Source organism: Siniperca chuatsi, linkage group LG14 (assembly GCF_020085105.1).
Source record: "Siniperca chuatsi isolate FFG_IHB_CAS linkage group LG14, ASM2008510v1, whole genome shotgun sequence".
NCBI lineage: Eukaryota > Metazoa > Chordata > Actinopteri > Centrarchiformes > Sinipercidae > Siniperca > Siniperca chuatsi.
In genome coordinates, this window is record NC_058055.1 from 6,281,254 (window position 1) to 6,300,501 (window position 19,248).

Below are 19,248 nucleotides of genomic sequence, written 5' to 3' on the forward strand. Positions count from 1 at the left end.
CATGTAACAAAGAAGCAGAAATAACAATAATGCTTATTATTATTAATAATAATAAATTAGGTGTGGCTCATGTTTTGAGGACACCTCAAAACTGGTGGCGTATTATAATATTACTGTTATATTAAACAGTATTAAAGTTTTAAAAAGGGAAAAAGCACTGGTGGTGCATGCGTATGTCAAGTCGATGATATTAAGCAAGCACCAATACCAGAGGCCAAGCAATCGGCCCATTGGAACAGGCACATTTTGAACAGGCACTGCACTACTAGATCAAAATAATGGTTAAGACTGATAGATACTGTAATATCTATTTCCTGTCATAATATGACCCAATCCAAAATAAAAATAATGTCTATGATGAACTTTAAAATATTAAAGTAGAGTAAAGTAGATTGAGCTAGTTTGATGATAATAACACTGTGTACTTTAAATAATTTACCTGCTCCTATCCACAGATGCATATGTTCATTGCACGCTATTGTGATCTGCTCAATGTTGTGATCTCCTGCGACGGCTGTGAGAGGATGGCACCTTGGCACCGTTACCGATGTCTGCAGTGCATGGATATGGACCTCTGCAAGACCTGCTTCCTCAGTGAGCTCATACACTCCACTACACTACTCTCATAAATAAGTTAGATAAGAGCATTAGAGAAAGCCCAAATGTGATTGTGTGTGTTTTTAACCAGGTGGTGCCAAGCCTGAGGGCCATGAGGATGACCATGAGATGGTGAACATGGAATACGCCTGTGACCATTGCCAGGGACTCATTGTAGGCAGCAGGATCAACTGCAACGTCTGTGAAGACTTTGACCTGTGCTTTGGTTGTTACAATGCAAAGAAGTATCCCGACAGGTGACTAATTTCAAATTTAATCTTATGCTGTTAAAATGCACTTACTTTTTAGTGGTTTACCTCCAAGTTGTTAACTTAAATTTTTTACGTTCCCATCTCTAGTCACCTGCCCACCCATCGGATCACAGTGTACCCCATGGTGACCATACGAATCAGTGACCGTCATCGCTTGATCCAGCCCTACATCCACAACTACTCTTGGCTACTGTTTGCAGCTTTGGCCCTCTACACGTCCGAACTGAGCAGTGAGAAGCAGATGGAGGGAGAGTCTTTGGGCAGCAACACCTTGAGCCAGGTCTCAGTCCTGCAGACATGCTGCTCCCAGCTCATCACTGATTGCTTGCTCAAGGGGCAGACTGGCAAAGGTAAGTCCTTTATTTGTCTCTTTATTGCTTTTATTGTTTCCATTTGTTTTTATTTCCATTGTCAAGCCAATTGTTTTTATCTTGTCTTGTTGTAATTTTAACTTAATTTTGTCTTGCTTTGCTTGGTATTTCTGTTTGGCTTTCTGCTGTTATACTGCTTTCTGGGTATTCTGTCTCTTTGACTTTGACTTGTCTGTCTTTGCAAACTCTGTTTTAAAGGTGCTATATAAATAATGTTATTATATTTAAGTTATTAAGTCCAATACAGAATTTAGTTTTTAAAGGAATTATTCAACATTTTGGGGAATGGTTTTATTTGCTTTCTTGTTGAGATCAATACAACCCTCCTGTCTGTTTGCTAAATATGAAAATAGAGCCAGCAGTCAGTTAGCTTAGCTTAGCATAAAGATTAGAAGTAGGGGGAAACAACTAGCATGGCTTTGTACAAAATAAATTTAAAAAAAGAATAACGTGAGAATCACCGTGATGACAAGACTCCAGGAATTCACTGCACTGGCCATATCGGGTTTTGTACGGATTAAACAAACAAGATACTATAACGTGTTAATTAGTGAGCTTTAGAGATGCTGGTAGGCAATTTTTTTCCCTTTTGGATAGAGCTGGGCCAGCCGTTTCCCCCTATCATCAGTCGTTATGCTAAGCTAAGGTAATCGCCTGCTAGCTGTAGCTTCATGTTTAGCTATAGCTTCATGTTTAGTCTTAAGAGTGGTATTGATCACCACATTAAACCCCCGAAAAGAAAACGAATAAGCGTATTTCCCAAAATGTAGAACTGTTCCTTTAAACAAAACAATGGCCTTGGGAGAGATAAGTTTCCTGTATCCATTCATTTTCACAATTTGATGAACTTGGGTTCAACAATACATCTTATCAATATTTAGTCTTTTCAAAATGACTGAATTGTTAAAGCAGGGTGTTTCATTGTTTATCTATATGTCACATGGTATCTCAGATTCCTCTAACCTGTATTTTTATGTATTGCCCTTTTGTGGTAAACCTTTCTATGCCGTCCTCCACGTAGGTCTACGTTCCTCAGCCTTGCTCGCTTTGCTGTCATCCAGTGAATCAGCTTCTGATAGTGAACTGTGTCCAGTCTCTCCAGAGTCCTCTCAGGAGCTCAGTACAGCCACTGACACCTCCTCTCTCCCTGGCAGTACTGCAGCAATCTGCTCCCCGTCATCTCCCAGGGACAAGGTGAGGAACAGAGGTCATGTTATAAGATAATATGAAGATTGAATGATCTCTGTTGGGGTAGTGGATCTTTACAGTGACAGGAAGTAGAACACTACAAAAACAAATAGAGCAGATATTTGTACCATACACATCTATAAATATTGATTTTTATTGCAAGAGTAAGTGTGGATCAGCAGGTCACATAATTAGATTCACAGAAAAACATGTCTGGAAATATTCTAGCTGATGCACAAAAATAGGTGGAGACACATACATGTACTTGTTACGTCTATAATGTAGATAATACAGTATTAAGTATTCTAAGAGTTGAATAACACTGAATTGTTGTGATCCTTTCACCACTAGAGTAAACTTCAGGTAACTTCAGGTAAGGAGAAAAAGGCAAAGGAGGTGGGCTCTCCTCCCCCTGCTCCTTCAGAGGTGTCGTCCCCTCCAAGCACTGGAGAGGGGGAGAAAAGGAAGTTGGTTACCCAGGACACCCTGGACTCCCCAAGCCTCAGCCAGACACCTTCTGTGTCCAGTGAGGACCCCCTCTCTCCTGTGGTCCGACGTAAGTACTGAGATTACCTCCACCAGGCTGATTACAGCTCTGATTTTGTTCATTAGTGGTTGACTATCCCTTAGCTGTCTGGATCAACCTTGTATGTTTTGTTTTGTTTTTTGTTTTTTTACCATTCTCAGCTTCAGAGTCTGGTCCAGGAACTGTCAACTCTTTAGCATCTGACGTTATCAAGGAGACAGATGAGAGGCTGCCCCAGGTTCCCCTTCAGGAGCATGTGTTTTCAGAGTGCTCCAGAGAGAGGATTCTGGGACTACTAGCAGCCATGCTGCCACCAGCCAGACCAGTACGTGAAACCAAAGACCAGTTTTTAGGGTTGAGATTCTATGTTCAACAACCAATGGAGATTCCAGGAATCATAGTAGTGTAATTTTTACACTTTGTGTTTTTTTTACAGATTAAACAGGATATAACATGTTAATTAGTGAGTTTTAAAGGTGCTGCAGAGCCAGGCTAGCTGTTTCCAGTCTTTATGCTAAGATAAGATCTTCAATGTACAGATTAAACAAATACACCAAAATCTATCAACATTTTGTCAAGTTCAAACACTAAATTAGTTTGTACCCAACTTGCACTCCTGTTCCTGAAATGTTCACTATTCACAATATTGCATCAGCATTGAGCTATCTACAGATACCATTTACATTGTCTTTCTTGTATCCTCAGGGCAGCACCCTGTCTCTGCCTAGTCTGAGCTCCATCCTGCCCCAGCTTTTCAGGGCAGTCATTTCCAATGCTGGCTCTCTCAACGAGACCTACCACCTCATCCTGGGACTACTGGGTCAGCTGCTGCTCCGAATCCCTCCGATGGAGGCCGACACTGCTGTCACAGAGGCCCTGGCTGACAAATATGAGTTGCTAACACAAGGAGAGGCAGCCACTTCAGACACCCAGGGCTGGAAGACCATCCAGCTGCTTTTCAGCCTAGGAGCCGTCTGTTTAGACAGGTAAAAGAAGGAAAACCTGAAGATACCAGAGAAGTGTATTATTATTGCAGTTTATAGATCCATATTCTTGACGACACAGCTGCAGATATTGATACTATGAGTCTGTACTTGTTAGTATGTACAAGGTTTTAGCTAATCCAGACCGACCATGTGAGATATTTTCCTAACCACCCGATAAAGTTATCAACAATGTCGAAGCAACAATGTGGTTTTTACTTTGTATGGTCGCACGATAAAAGTTACCAATGTGATCTTAGGCTGCATGTGTCGTCATGGCATTGGATTTTCCATCATTAATAATGTTGATAATATTAAAATGTATCCAGTGTTTGTTTAGCTTTCACTATTACATATTAACTCCACCATAGTGTAATAAATAATGTACTAACAGATCTTATTTGCCAGAAAGCTGTTTCTTTAGATGTTTGCGCCATTGTTTGTATGCTATTGATAACCACTGAAGAAATATTTGCCACCAGGTCAACAGTATCAACATAGTAACACATTTCTGACCTGCTAAGAGTACCTCTGCCGCTTCAACAGAATTTGCCTGGTGTTTCCTTTGTATTAGTTGTAAGTTTAAAAAAAAAAAAAAGAGCTGTCATTTCCATGTGTGTGTGAGCAGCCTAGGAAGTAATTGATACAATCAGTTGTTATTGTTATTTTGAGATGTGAATAGTCTTTTCTTTTCCTGTCTTTTGCAGTCGTATTGGTCTGGATTGGGCGTGCACGGTGGCAGATATTTTACACAGTCTGAACGCCTGTCCTGAGTGGAGCACAGTCATCGCTGCCTTCACTGACCATTGTATTCAGCAGCTGCCACAAACTCTCAAACGCACCAACCTCTTCACCCTGCTGGTGCTGGTGGGCTTTCCTGAGGTAGGTAGAATCCACTCCACTGTATAGGCTTGGACACTGTGCTCCCTGACTTTCTAAGCTCAGTTGTGATTCCTTTGTGTGTCTGTCAGGTGCTTTGTGTGGGCACACAGACAGTGTTTATCGACAACGCCAATGAACAGCACAACATGATCTTGCTCAAACACTTCACGGAAAAGAACCATGCTGCAGTGGTGGATGTTAAGACACGCAAGAGGAAAACAGGTTAGCGCATATGTAGCACTACTAGCAGCTTTGCCAGTGTTTAAAAATAAACATGGAATTAACCCTCTGTGTGCTTTCACCTCTTTCTAGTGAAGGACTACCAACTCATCCAGTCTCAGGATTCCACGACAGCCGGTCTCCCAGGGCAGTCAGAGGGCCAGGGCTCTCCAAAGACCCTGCTCAGTCGTTACCTGAATAATTTCTCCTCTATCATTGGCCACCTGCTGCAGACCAGCCAGGACAATGGCTCTCCTGATGCTGTGGAGGCCTCCTGGGTTCTCTCTTTGGCCCTTAAAGGCCTCTACAATACACTAAAGGTACCTGCCCTGACCTAGGAATCTGCAGTGGTGGAGTGGTAATGTATTTCATTACCACTCCAAAATTTGAGATCTTGTTAGCGATATCTGGAACTAGATTGAGAACAATTGGCTTAGATAATATAGAATTATTCAAGAGGTGGTTTTCTCACTCTATTTTGTCCGCTTGTGTAGAAACATGGAGTAGAACAAGCTCAGGAGGACATCCAGCAGTCAGGGCTGACCCGGCTGCTGGTGAGGAAGTGCAGCAAAGGGACAGGCTTCAGCAAACTGTGGTTACTGCGAGATCTAGAGATTCTCTCCATCATGCTCTACTCCTCCAAGAGGGAGATCCATTCCATGGCCCAGGACCCAGAGCGAGACCAAAGAGAGCAGGACAAGGAGCACGACTCTGACCACTCCAGCTGCTGCGCTGACGACACTGACGTCAACAAACCCGACCCATTAGAGGGTCTCGATGAGGAGACAAAGATTTGCTTCCAGGTGATGAGGGATATTATTCATAATACATGCAACAAAATATAGTATGATATAATAACCTGAAGTCCCTTTTTTTCAATGCAGATCACCCACGATGCCTTAAACGCCCCTCTGCCCATCCTGCGAGCCATGTATGAGTTGCAGATGAAGAGAACTGACTCCTTCTTCCTGGAGGTGCAGAAGAGGTCAGCGTGATTTCTTTTTAATTTACTTTCTTTATATGATCCACCATGGTAAAGGTCGCATTTTACAATTTAATATTGCCTCTCTGTTATGTGTTGTGCCTTTGTGTTATTTTCAGATTTGATGGAGAAGAGATAAAAACAGATGAGACGATCCGTACTCTGGCTCAGAAGTGGCAACCTACGAGGCGGCCTCGCTCTGAGGAGAGGAACACCAAGGCCGTGGACACTGATATGATTGTGGTGTCATGCGTGGTGAGTTGTTTAAAAATGCACCCTGAAATAGCATATTTTATGATGATTTGCCAACAACATTTCACAGAGGCTTTGAGTCAAAAATTCGATATCAAAAAGCACTATTTAGAAGTGGCTCTTTGGCACATTACCAATATTAACATTAATAACAAGAAGAGATAAGATACTTTGAGAAAAAATTTGGAGGTGATGTTTTTTATATGTCAGTATTCTGATATATCCCCATCATCGCCCTCCTCCCACAGTCTAAACCCAGTCACTGTGAAAAGGCCACAGAGGAGATCAACGTAGTGGCCCAGAAGCTCATCACAAATTCAGAGAGCGACTTACAGCTCAGCTACGCCAAACAGAGACGCACCAAAAGTTCAGCTCTCTTGCACAAGGAACTGGATGTGCGCAGCAATCGAGCAGTTCGCCAATATCTGGTGAAGGTCAACCAGGCCATCGCCACACTGTACGCCCGTCACGTGCTGGCCTCGCTGCTGGCCGACTGGCCTGCAGAGGCAGCGTTGAGCGAGGAGGCCCTGGAACTGAACGGTGCCTCACACATGGCCTATATCCTGGACATGTTAATGCAGCTGGAGGAGAAGCCGCTCTGGGAGAAGGTAGGCAGAAGGAGAATGTGGAGTTTGTGTTGTGTGTAAATGGTACAAAATGTGATTTCCACATATGATGCATTATAGGTGTTTTGTTGATTAATGTGATTGTGATAATCCATTAATGATCAGATTCTCCAGAGGGTGCTGAAGGGCTGCAGCCAGAGCATGCTGTGTAGTCTGTCACTCACTGCTTGCCAGTTCATGGAGGAGCCAGGTATGGCCGTGCAGGTCAGAGAGTCCAAACACCCATATGACAACAACACCAACTTTGAGGTGGGCAAACTCATAATTACTTAATTAACAGCCATAATTGTTTTAGAGAAGTTTAATATTTCCTCATTTGCCATCTTCTCAGTTTCAACCTCTGAGCTGGTCACAAAATGTATATTGTCTAACTATAGTCGAACTAAAGATTTAGAGCTGGCTATTAGTACAGATCAGTGTTTGAAAAGGAGCATGTGTGAACTCTCCATTTAGTTATAGTTTGAAGACTCTATTGTGTTCATCTTCTCTCTTAAGGACAAGGTGCACATTCCAGGGGCCATCTACCTGTCAATAAAATTTGACTCCCGCTGCTACACAGAGGAGGGCTGTGATGAGCTCATCATGTCCAGCAGCAGTGATTTCCTCCAGGATGTCCACAACTTCAGTGGCTCTCCTCAGAAATGGTCCGATTTTGAGATTCCTGGTGAGGAATATTTTAAAAAGTAGTTTATTCCTTGCATCTACGTGTGCGCATTTCACATAGTTTGGCTGTTATGTTTAAATCATGTTTATTAACATGTGTCTTGTGTGTGGGTTTCTCTCAGGAGATACCCTGTATTACAGATTTATGTCAGACATGAGCAACACAGAGTGGGGCTACAAGTTCACCGTTACAGGAGGCCACAGAGGACGTTTCCAGACAGGTACTTTACACTAGAACAGATAGTAGAAAAGGTTTCAATTGTAGTCATCTGGACACTGTTTTCAGAATCAAGACGTTTCGGCTCCCATCCGGAAGTCATTCTCAATTGTGAAAATGGTCTGAGAACTCAGAAATTTACATTTCTGAATTTCTGAGGATGGGAGCTGAAACGTCTTGATTCTGAAAACAGTGTCCAGATGACTACGACTGAAACCTTTTCTACGATGGAACAGTCCTGGACGAATGAGGGAACACACCGTCTTGATTAGAACAGATACACATTCCTCTTACATTTGTATAAAATTGCTTCATTTGGTAGAGAGCAACTCTGCAAACAACTTAGTAAAATGCATATTTACCCCAAAATGAATCCTCAGGTTGGTCAGGTTGTCACCCTCTCTGCACTTTTGCTGTCTCTAATTAGGTTTTGAGATACTGAAGCAAATGTTAGCAGATGACCAAGTGCTCAGTCACCTGCCACTGGCTGACATCTGGGAGTGGCAGGTGGGCGTGGCCTGTCGCCAGACTGGGAACCAGCGACTCAAAGCCATTCACTTGTTGCTCCGCCTCCTGCAGTGTCAGTCCCAGACGTAAGAGTCTCGCCTTGCTTACATTTCTGTCTCTTTCCTTCTAATTCCCTTCAATGCTTCTCACACTTTCTCTCATCAGTGAAGGCCTATATTGTGTGTATGTATAGACACTCAAAGTTATATGCAAAATCTTCTCACTTGGGCATAAGGCCCATCCACCTGGACCTCAGGAATGCTAATTTGAGTAAGAGGACCCGCCGTACATTTTCACTCACAGGGTTCCCACGGGCCCTTGAAATCCTTGAAAGTTTGTGAATTTAACGGGGGGAAATCAAGGCATTGAAAGTTTTTGAAAATAGACATGGGTCACTGAACACAGCAGAATTGAAACGTGTTCACACATTCAAGCCTCTCTCTTCTTTTTAATTGTTGTCTGTGAGCTTCTGTAAAGCGTGCTAGTTCTTTATAAAAAAAAATATAAAAATTCTCAATGTTGTAACAGTAATTAATCCATGTCTCAAACTATGCTGTTTTGGGTCCTTTTATTTGAGGGAATTGGGCCTGGAAAGTCCCTGAAAAGTTTTTGAATTTGATGTTTAAGAAGGTGTGGGAACCATGCACACAGCAGTGTATTTTCCCTAGAGGTGCAGGATTGCACCTCCACACAGGGTTTGCATAAACGCCTTCATAAATCCCTCATGCCCTGGTAGTCACCACGAAAATAAGTAAAGGATATGTTTAGGAGTTTTCATATGTGCAGACTGGCTCAGCCTCCATCTGGTCACAATGACAACATCACGCAATTTATGAAAAGGTCCTCACACAGACAGCATCGACACATTGTTAAAGCTGAAATCTAGGCATTAAGGCATCCTTTACCGAACTTTAAAGTCCCCCACCACTCAAAAATGTGTTTTGCTTATTGTTACTTCACTTGGATGTTTCACTGTGCAGAATGATGAATGTTTGACACTAGAAGCACACAGAGCAATAGTTGCGGAATTCACCCACAATTGAACCAGAATTTAAAAGTAAATTGATTGCAGCTGCAGATTGTGATTTCAGTTTTCTCAACACTGTCATCTTTAGCTTCCACCCACCATAACCACTTCATGTCACAGAATTTTTATACTCTGTGATTGAATGTTTCTTGCCGTAATGCACCTTGGGAGTTATAGTTAACGTCTACCTCGATGTTTTTATGTACACAAGCTTGTACCTTCGACTTCTTATCAAAGAACCAAATATTTTCTAACACAGTTCTTAATCTTTTGTACTGATGATTTAACCGGGAGAGTTTCATGCTGATCCAAGGTGTAGAAGTGCTAACTGTGTGACTCACGTAACATCATCTATGGGAAAGTTTTTACCTCTTTTACCTCTGGAAGGGGCACCCTAAATAACTCTTCTTACTTTGCAACTCTATATGTGGTGTGGAAACTTGAGGCAAACTAGGCATCTTGTGTCCAGTAGTTAAACTTTTGAAAATAAAAATATTTGCATATTCATAGATTCAGGACAGATAATAAATGTTTTTGTGGAAAAAACATATCAGACTCAAATTATTAGTCCAAGCATCTTTAAACATATCTGGAGGGGATCTTTAATTGGCATTGTCCACTAGGATACACATGAGCTGACGAACCAGGACATAGCAATCTACATTTCTTTTTAGAAGAGTACAGAGAGCATCTCTAAACGCTGTAAATGTGAGTAAGTATGTGCATTACGATACTTCACCATTCAGATAGATACAGAAGGGATTTGTTGTAAACATTCCAGATTTATCAGCATTAATAACATCCCACAAACACTCCATTCTTTCTTTTTTTTCTCCTTTCTTTTTGGACCAACTAGTCACAATGAATCAAGTTTTTGGTTTATGGCTGTTGGAGGTTACTATTTAAGTCATGATAAATGTATGAAGTTGGACTCTCGTTTGTTTTTCATCCACAGCTTTGCTTTTCTCAGAATGTAACTGTTCTACCTGTGTACATGTGTGTGTTCGTCTAACTATCGATTTGTGTGCACTCCAGAGCCTGTGAGCTGGTGCTGCTGCGACCTCTGTGGCAGCTCTTTATGTCTATGGAAAACAGCCTGAGCCAGGATCCCACCAGTATTACTGTGCTGCTGCCTCTTCACAGAGCCCTCACTGAACTCTTCTTCATCGCAGAAGCCCGTGCCATCGTGAGTGATTCACACAGACACACACATATATTCAGGCCACATAAAAAAACAGGCCACATCTAGTACTGTATAGGTGTTGTTGTTAAAGCTGGAGGTGTGGTTAAGTGACATTTTAGGTATTTGTTTAGTTGTGTTGGTTGTTTTTGCTGTGATGACAGCATTATTGATTTTGTAGGTTAAATATAGAATAGATTCAAAAAGGATGATTGTGCAGAAACCATTTTTAGTCTGCCTTTCTCTTTTGGTTTGATAACATATTCAGTATGAGGCAATTTGAATGAAATGAGAGTAAAATTTACTCAACATTTTATTCTTTACCTCAAAACCCAAGGACCCCCCTCCCCCCTCTGTGAGATGAGCATGTTTATCTTCCACCCACCTGTTCTCTGCTGGGCTCGGGGCCAAAGCCCAGCCCTGCCATCTGCCAGACAGTACAGTGCCACTCTGGCTCCCTGCAGACTGCTTGAGAGAGGAAGAGATGCTATCCATTTTGTGATGCGTATGGACTCTCTCTCTTGAATTATTGATTAAGAGAATTCTCAAGGATTATGAGCACGCCGTCAGCCAGGAGATTCCCATCTGTAGATGCAATTGAACCAGGCAGTCCCAGAAAAGCCCTTCCTGTCCTGTTCCCTTCAGGTCTGGTCGGTGAGGCCTGAGGCTGCTGATCTGACAATAAAATTACATCAGTTGACTTGTCATTCAGGATGGATTCTGTGCTCCCATCTGCACCAACTGAATGTTGTTTCATGTGAGGGAGAATGAGACGCTCAAGTGGAGCAGTATGTGTCGACAAACACCAGGGGGCAGTAGCAGTACTCAGCAGTTTTGTCTGGGATGCCCTTAATGGACTCTCCAGTGTTGTGGTAGCAAAGACACATGTTGTGGCACGTCCTAGAGCCTTCATCCAGCAGAGCATCATCACAGAGCATGACTTGTCTTTTATCAACACACATGTGGCTGGGATACACAGGCGACAACTCGGCTCTGTGTACCAGCTAGATTAGATTCAAGTGAAACTGGATATACTGCTGCTACGATGTTCCAGGACTTCTTCACATCTGCATTTGTTCACAGGATATTATAATGACGCAGGACTGGTCCGAGGCTAATATACCATAGAGGGGAAAAGTCGCTATTTAAAATCTATCCTGAAATAGACATAAATATTGGAAAACCTTCATCAGCTGTAAGGATCAGTGGTCTACCTACAACACAGTGCACCATCTGTCACCATCCTCCTAAAAAGTAAGGATTAGTGTGGATTAAGGTTGGTGGCCCTCATGTCATGTTGACATATGAGCTTAGCTGCAGTGATGACATACAGCCGAGTGCAACAGCTCCATGTTGACTCCACTGTAAAATCATGGGAAGCTAATGAGTGACTGGTTACATCATGTCCTCTGTGGCCATGTTAGGTCTGAGCCTAGAACCAGTTTATTTTAAAGGTTTAATGGCCAGTGCTGTTCATATTTCAGCATCAGTCCTCGTTTTTGGAGTTCACAGCCAGGTCCACTGAGATTCAGTGAACTCTCTATCCCAGGAAGTGAAAGTTATATTTAGGAATCAAAATGGTATGTCATGCACTACTGACTGTACAAATCATCCTAGGATGTTCCCCAGCATAAACATTCGGGGTGCTGCGAGATGGATGACGGACCGGGGCTCTGGACTGTGTCTCCAGCGCTGTAAAAACTCCATTTGGCCAGTCTCAGCCCATTTAGCTGCTATGTAGTCTTATCTGTGTTCCCCAACTCCATGTGCTTATGTAACCCGAGGCATGTCACTCCCGTAGGGCTTTAGTGGAAGCGCTCTTCAGTTTGTTTATAATTTTGAATGAGTATTCCAACATTCCACTGTTCGGTTTGATGCTGAGATGGAGATGAAGAGTGGTCATGGAACCAGGCCTCATTTATAACTGAATTCATCCCTTATGTAACCTCTTAGGGTAGTCTGTCTGGGGAAGTTCCTTTTATTCATGACATTTATCTGGCCTGTGAGGTTATCTGTTTTTCTTTGCAAGCTGCATTTGGAAACGTGGCAGACGACACCCTTTTGATGTGTTTTCCAGGCACAGGGCATCCTCCAGGAGTACTTGTTAGCCATGACCACTGACGAGCAGCTCCTCAATCACACTGCAATGGTAAGACTTAAACTGCTGTTTTATTTTTGCATAATAACCACTGATGACTTTTTACATCTCTGCCTTTTTAAATTCAAAGTGCTGCCTTCTGCCAGGCTCTAGGTCATCTTTGATGTTCTCACTTGTGCTGCCTGACGTGGATGATAGTAGCTCAAAGAAGTTGTGCGTGCACCCTGAAGTGTAATGTTATGCAACTCTCTTCCTTAAACACGCAGTCCCGTTGATTGAACGGTCTTCAGTCGCTGTTAGTCAGCTTGCGGCTGGAGTCTCTTCTGCTAGTGAATCACCAAGCTGTTGACACCCAGCAATTCCCTCGGCACCCCCCTCCTCTTGTTTTAAATATGTGTGGGCCTCACTCAGGACTAATGTATTTGGTAATTACAGTCCATTAGCATGTGTGGCAGAGGGAGCCACAGCATTCTCTATACTGTGGCCCCATAATACAGTAGAGGAGCTTGAGGGCAGTTAAGAGGAGCACAGGATGCAGGGTGGTGAAAACACATTGTGGGTGGTTCTGTTGAGCAGTTACCTAATACCTGTCAGGTTGAAAACAAAACCATAGGTGACTTGGCAGCAGTCATAACTATTATGATAACAATGATGCAAAGTCCAAGAGTAAATTGGCCAAGGTTCATTTTCAAAGCGCTGGAAAAATGTTCCAAAGCCATGCAAAACAAAGTGGTTTCACTTACTGAGGACTACGTTTTCTTTAAGTTCTCTTGAAGGCTGAAGGCTTTACCTCCTCTAGTGGCCTGTTATTTTTTGATGAGTTTATTATACCACAACACAAGTTGCACAGTGTTCAGACAGAGGATCGTGTTCACTCCACTACTCCCTGGGTTTTATTTATCCTGTTGTTCACTCAATTAAACACAGATAACAGTGTGTTTTTGATATGACATTTGCAAAGGGATTGCCCACTAAACCATCTGAGCACAAAGTACTGCTGTGTGTCGGGGCATTATCTAGAGCTGTGTTGGACTTCTCAGCTCCAAGGAAATCACTGGGTGAAGGGTACTTTTTTTACATCGTTCAAAAATGACAAATTATTGAAAAGCCACGAGAGTGAACATGCAGAAAGGAGCATAATCATTTACCCTCAGACCTGAAAATAAATAGATTTGGTCTCTTCTGCGGGAAACTTTGATAGGCAATAACAAAATATTTTAAGTACCACTGAGACAGGAGGCAGCTGCTGTAACTGAGTTACCATGTACTGTATATCATGTAATGTATATGTAATATCATGAAGTTAAAGCTGCACTAATCAATATTTTATTAACAATGGATCAAATGACTACAGTTCCCCTCAGCTCTACTGAGCTTTTCAGTATCTTTCAGCTCATTGTTTTGTTTTATAGGCTGCAACTTTACTGATTTGGTTCAGTCATGACAGCAGGCAGTTGTTTTCAGCAAACATGCTCTGATAAAATCACTCTAAGCTACCTGCCCAGCACTAAACAGCAGACAGTTAGAAGTTAGCAACTAGCTAACTATCCATCCAACAATATTGTCGACAATATCTCCATTATTATTTTTAATGATTAATAAAAGCCAAAAAAAAACAAGTTTCGTCTGGCTACGGGACTGCTCTGGGGACTCCACAGTGAATTTAATTGAAATCTGGCCGTTTTTCTCAGATAAATGGTCTTTGACCAAAGTTTTGACCTGATAGTGGCACTCGTCAAACGAGAGACACCTGACCAAAACCATGAGAAACCCTCTCTTGGAAAACCATACCAGATTTAATACCAAGAGAGAGAGAAAAGACAAACAACTTACTGATATCACCAACCTGCAGGTAGCAGTGAACAAATGTCAGTGGAGAGAACAAAATCATTGAAGGCAGTACAATCTGTTAAGCACTTTGGTTAAGTAAGGTGACGTAAACTGCACAGAAGTCCTTGCATCATCAGTTTGGTCACCCTCAATTTGCCTATTTATCATCACTCAACATGCAGTGCACAGCATAGGTGAAAAACAAGGTTTCTCACGTCTCATTTTATAAGTTCACTCTGCTCCATTTTCTGTCCCTGCACCTATTCTTCTGTATTTCATTCACATACTTTTTTATTGTGTAGGCTCTGAAGAACATTGCTGCCATCAGCTTGGCCATCAATTACCCCAATAAATCTACCAAGCTACTCAACATGTCCCCTTGAGAGATCAACAGAGGGGAAAGGAGGAGAACAACCTGAAGGGGACACATCCTGACTCAGCTGGTTCACTTTGAACAAGGAACGGAGAGGTGAGGGAGAAAAACCTCCCTGACAACCCCTCCACTCCAGTAACTCTCCACAGTACTCTGGACATGAGCTGTGAAGGGGAACTCAAAGAGCACTTTCACACTTACTCACAATCCTTTTTGCCTTATGTGAATCCAGTATATCAGCATGTGCATTCACTGGAACAGGAACAATTGCGGGGTCTTTTATTTGTTTTTGTTTTTTGTAGTTTTTACTTGAAGATGCCGTGCTAAAGGACATGCAGTGTGCCAAATTTGTGACCTTCAAGGGGAAGTATATTCCTTTTCTCCCCGCCTTTCTTCCTCCTAAACAGCAACCACTCTGGGTTACATAGTTGATCATGGTGAAAACAGGTCACCTTGGCGACTTGAATGTCTCAGTGGACATGTAGAGCATCCTAAAAATACTGTCCAGGACAGTGGAGTCTCATTAGTCACCATGGGGAGAAAGCACTGACCTACTAGCTCATTCCACTCCTTCTTTCCCTCCTTCTTTGGTTTTATCTACACTTCCTTTCCTACTCACCTTCTCTCCTTCTTCCTTCCCTATTTACTTCTTTCCTTTTCAGACAACAGGAGTAGATGATTTTACTTTTTAGCGCTGCTGTTGAAAGGTAGGATCAGTATATCATCATAGATATCCTAAACATATATCTGATCTGCAACTTTCTGTCATGATGACAAGTGTAATGTGCATGAAGACCCATTTCAGAACTGATGACAGTTTGGTCAGGCTGAATGGGATTAAGATGATACTCACAATAGCCATAGTCTTTGCATATGATGAGAATTAACATTACAGCTGAGGGAAAACTGTGATAATATACTATTGCAATGCATTCCTCCATGTTATTCTATCAATATGTAGAAGTATTCTCACTCCATTACTCCTGAATGAATGAATGAAAGACCATTATGATGTCAAATGATGTTCATGAAAATGAATAACAGCTAAAAAAAATGTAATTGAGAATCCGTGAATCTCTTAAAGGCCTTCAGTTTTATCCACTTTATTTATTAACTATCATTATTTTATCTGATGTATAATTAAGTTCAACACTTTATGAGGGTCCTGATTTATTTTTCACAGCAGTGAAAGAAAAGCTGAATCATAAATTATAGTGTATCACACTCATGTCCTCATACCTTGTGTGTCGTAATGAATGTGAGAATACACAAATATCTATACAGAGCAAACACTGCTGATGCCCACTCATACGCAGATGGGCTGTGTTTCCCTCACATCTCTTATAAAGACTTAATTGACTGTCATTGTTAAGAATTGAAGTTATACACTGATAAACTTAAAGGTGACTGTAAAATAGACATATTACCCCATTTACTCACTAGTAACACAAGAAAGTTGGATTCTCGAATCCTGAATTACCTCATCTTTTGTAATTACACAGATTGTTGTGATGCTTCCTTAAATGTTTAATGTGACTTTCAATCACATCACACTAATCCCACATTTTAATAAAGCTGAGATCCACCTGTACTCACATCCACAGAGATCAGTCATGTACGCTCATGTTAAAGAAGGCATCAAGTTTTGTATGTTGACAAATCTAAACTCCAGTTTCAAAGAGAGTGACTAGATGGGGGCTGTTTTCCAATCATTACTGTATTAATTTCAGATGAAGAGATTCTTTTAGTTGTAGGAAGTCATGGTGGTTTATACCAAAGAAACCAATCATTGTGAGCCATGAAACATCTCTAAAAGAGCTCCTGGTAGAGTTCCTTCTCTGTTTATCACATATCAGGTAGCTACCCTGTGAGAAGCTGGAGCAGAGGAAACCTTTAGACATTGTTCTGTTTTTTTCTTTCTTTCTTCTTTTTGTTTGTTTGTTTTTTCTTTCTTTTTTTTAAAGTGGTCCCTTACAAGGACCGTAGAATAGCTCGGTGGTTTTGTTTACACAAACATCAGCTGCAGTGAGGAGAGAGGAAGAGATACATGGCCTCCATTTGGCTTCTACGATGCCTCACCTATCTACGACGTGCCTATGGTTAAAAATGAAGCAATCATAATTTAACTCATGTTAGTGGAATACTTAATTATATTTTAAAAGAGAAATATAGTGTTTAATTTGAAGTTTTTTGTAACTTTTTACTTTTAATGTTGATTTCTTGTTGCGAGGATGCTTGATATTTGAGGCTGACTAATTTGAATGTACATATCTGTGAATATTAATTGCACAGAAGAAAGATTTTGATATCAGCCCCTTACAAATATAAACTTTATTGGGCACTAATAGATGGACACTTTGATTCTGATTTTGTATGCATGGCACATCGAAGGTTTAAAAAAAAAAAAAAAAAAAAAAAAAACCCGTACTGCTTGGGTTGAAATGTGATCCATTTCTAATAAAAATAGAAATGACTTAAATACGACTTCTGCTGTCATCTTTTTGTGTGTGTGTCGGCTCAACAGAGAATTTCTGTGCAGCAGCAAATAATGTATTGATCACTCTTGTCGGCGTTGATTAGAGCTCACATACTCACTCCCAGCAGATAGTGTAGCTGCTCAGTGATCCAACACCATCAGTAGTTCTCTTTCACGCAAGTACAAGAACAAGAAATGAAGTACACTTTATTACAGACATCCCACATATTCAGCCAAATAGCTCCTTTCTGCAATCCATTTTTCTGCAATTTGTCCAAGCAGAACATTGGTATGCCTTCTGTTTATTCAGTCTCTTCTTGTACACTGGGTTTTACCTCAAAGGCCCCTCAGCCCCTGGTCTGTCTCTGCCTCCTCTAGCTCTCCCCTGCCTGTAATCTGGAGTCTCAGAGACTGCGCTGATGATGGGAGTGATGATCGCTGGGGCGATAATGACATCAAATGGAGGAAATATTTAATAAGGCCCTAGATGATTCAGTGCCCCCCCTGCGCCACCAAAGCCCCCACACTGGAGTGAGTCAGCTCTCCTGCCTCTCCTCCTCTTGCTCCTCTCCCTTCTGCTTTGTCTCTGCTTCTTTTTGATTGTTCACCCAGGATCCCTGTGCTCTCATTTACCCAAGGTGAAAAGAAGCAGCCGTGAAGGGAGAGAGAAAACCAAAAGCCCTGCAGTAACTGTAATGTTATGAAAGGGCTGATGCCCTGGTAAAGCTGGGCGATGCTTTGTTGAGAATAGAAATGTGTGGTTTGGTTTGAGTAACATCTTTCCCATTACAATTACAATTTTCTGAATGTGTAGCATTAGACTGTTCTAGCAGAGTGAAATGCAAAAAAATCAATGAATCCTACTTGTTAGATCAGCATATCCACATTTTCATGTGTTTAATATTTCTTCAAACTATGGCAATATTACATACTATGGCGCCCCAAATGTTTAATATTAAATAAATAAGGAACTAATTATAAGATAGATAGTAATATGAAAACATTATGTAAAATATATAAATGAAACAATTTGTGAATCAATTTAAGAAATTATTAAAACTCAACTCATTATAAATTGCTATCATTTTCATAATAACAGAGTTTTATATTTATTTCATATTAGACATTTTTATTTCAAAATGCCCTTTTTCAAAAGTCTGTTTCTATTTCATAATGGCATTTTTCCAAATGGCACTTTTATTTCATGCAACTTTTTATTTCATGTCACTTTTCAGTGACAGTGGCGCTCACCTTTCAGCCAATCACATGCCCCCTGCTCTTAAGCAAGCAAGCTCAACAATGCTACCACATTTAGCCAGCTAGCACCTGGTAGCTAGAGCAATAATGTCAAAGGAATTCTGAATCAACTATCAGCAGCTAATGTTAGCTAGTTTATTCAGAGTTTCCTCGGCCACATGTTTCTAAAGATTCTAAAGATGTTCCTCAGAGAAAGACACCACTCTGTAAAGAGCTAAAAGGCAGTCTTTCTCTGGTTGCTGTAGCCAATAGGAGCTAGCTAGCACTGGCTCTTCACTTGCTGAGTAATAATCTTTATATGTATATACACTGTGTATATATATATATATATATATATATATATATATATATATATATATATATATATTTATATACACACATCACTAAAATGTTAACAAAATGAAATCCTTTCCATTTAATACAAAAAATATCAGTTTTTAGCCAAAGCCCAAGAAGAACAAAGCAAATTAATTTGAAAAACAGAAATGTTTGACTAATTAAACTGTAATGATCCATATTTAAAAACCAAAGGCAACAAAAGTCAGTACACCCTTCATTAGTGAGATTCCATTCTTATTTTTTTTATATTTTGTAGCCTATGTCCACCTTTATTTTTGATGACAGATTTGATCCTTCTGTATCAATGATAGATGTTCTGCCATTCTTTACAGAATATTCTTTTCAGCTGCTCTATGCTGGACGGGTTTTGTTGCTCTACCTTC

At 41.0% G+C, this 19,248-nt stretch overlaps 1 protein-coding gene across 1 annotated transcript in view; it reads left to right on the plus strand.

The window, feature by feature from the left end:
- The window catches only part of zzef1 (zinc finger, ZZ-type with EF hand domain 1), a 34,788-nt gene extending 17,511 nt beyond the window's left edge, over window positions 1-17,277 (plus strand). Inside the window, 21 exon segments of the mRNA XM_044223888.1 lie at window positions 456-594; window positions 689-854; window positions 957-1,219; window positions 2,262-2,434; window positions 2,780-2,984; window positions 3,116-3,279; window positions 3,660-3,940; window positions 4,645-4,819; window positions 4,909-5,041; window positions 5,132-5,358; window positions 5,533-5,841; window positions 5,923-6,023; window positions 6,140-6,275; window positions 6,521-6,880; window positions 7,004-7,147; window positions 7,394-7,562; window positions 7,684-7,782; window positions 8,206-8,371; window positions 10,348-10,498; window positions 12,570-12,641; window positions 14,723-17,277. Of these exon segments, the coding sequence (XP_044079823.1) occupies window positions 456-594; window positions 689-854; window positions 957-1,219; window positions 2,262-2,434; window positions 2,780-2,984; window positions 3,116-3,279; window positions 3,660-3,940; window positions 4,645-4,819; window positions 4,909-5,041; window positions 5,132-5,358; window positions 5,533-5,841; window positions 5,923-6,023; window positions 6,140-6,275; window positions 6,521-6,880; window positions 7,004-7,147; window positions 7,394-7,562; window positions 7,684-7,782; window positions 8,206-8,371; window positions 10,348-10,498; window positions 12,570-12,641; window positions 14,723-14,803 (3,714 nt within the window). The 3' untranslated portion in view covers window positions 14,804-17,277.
- Window positions 17,278-19,248: the final 1,971 nt, after the last annotated feature.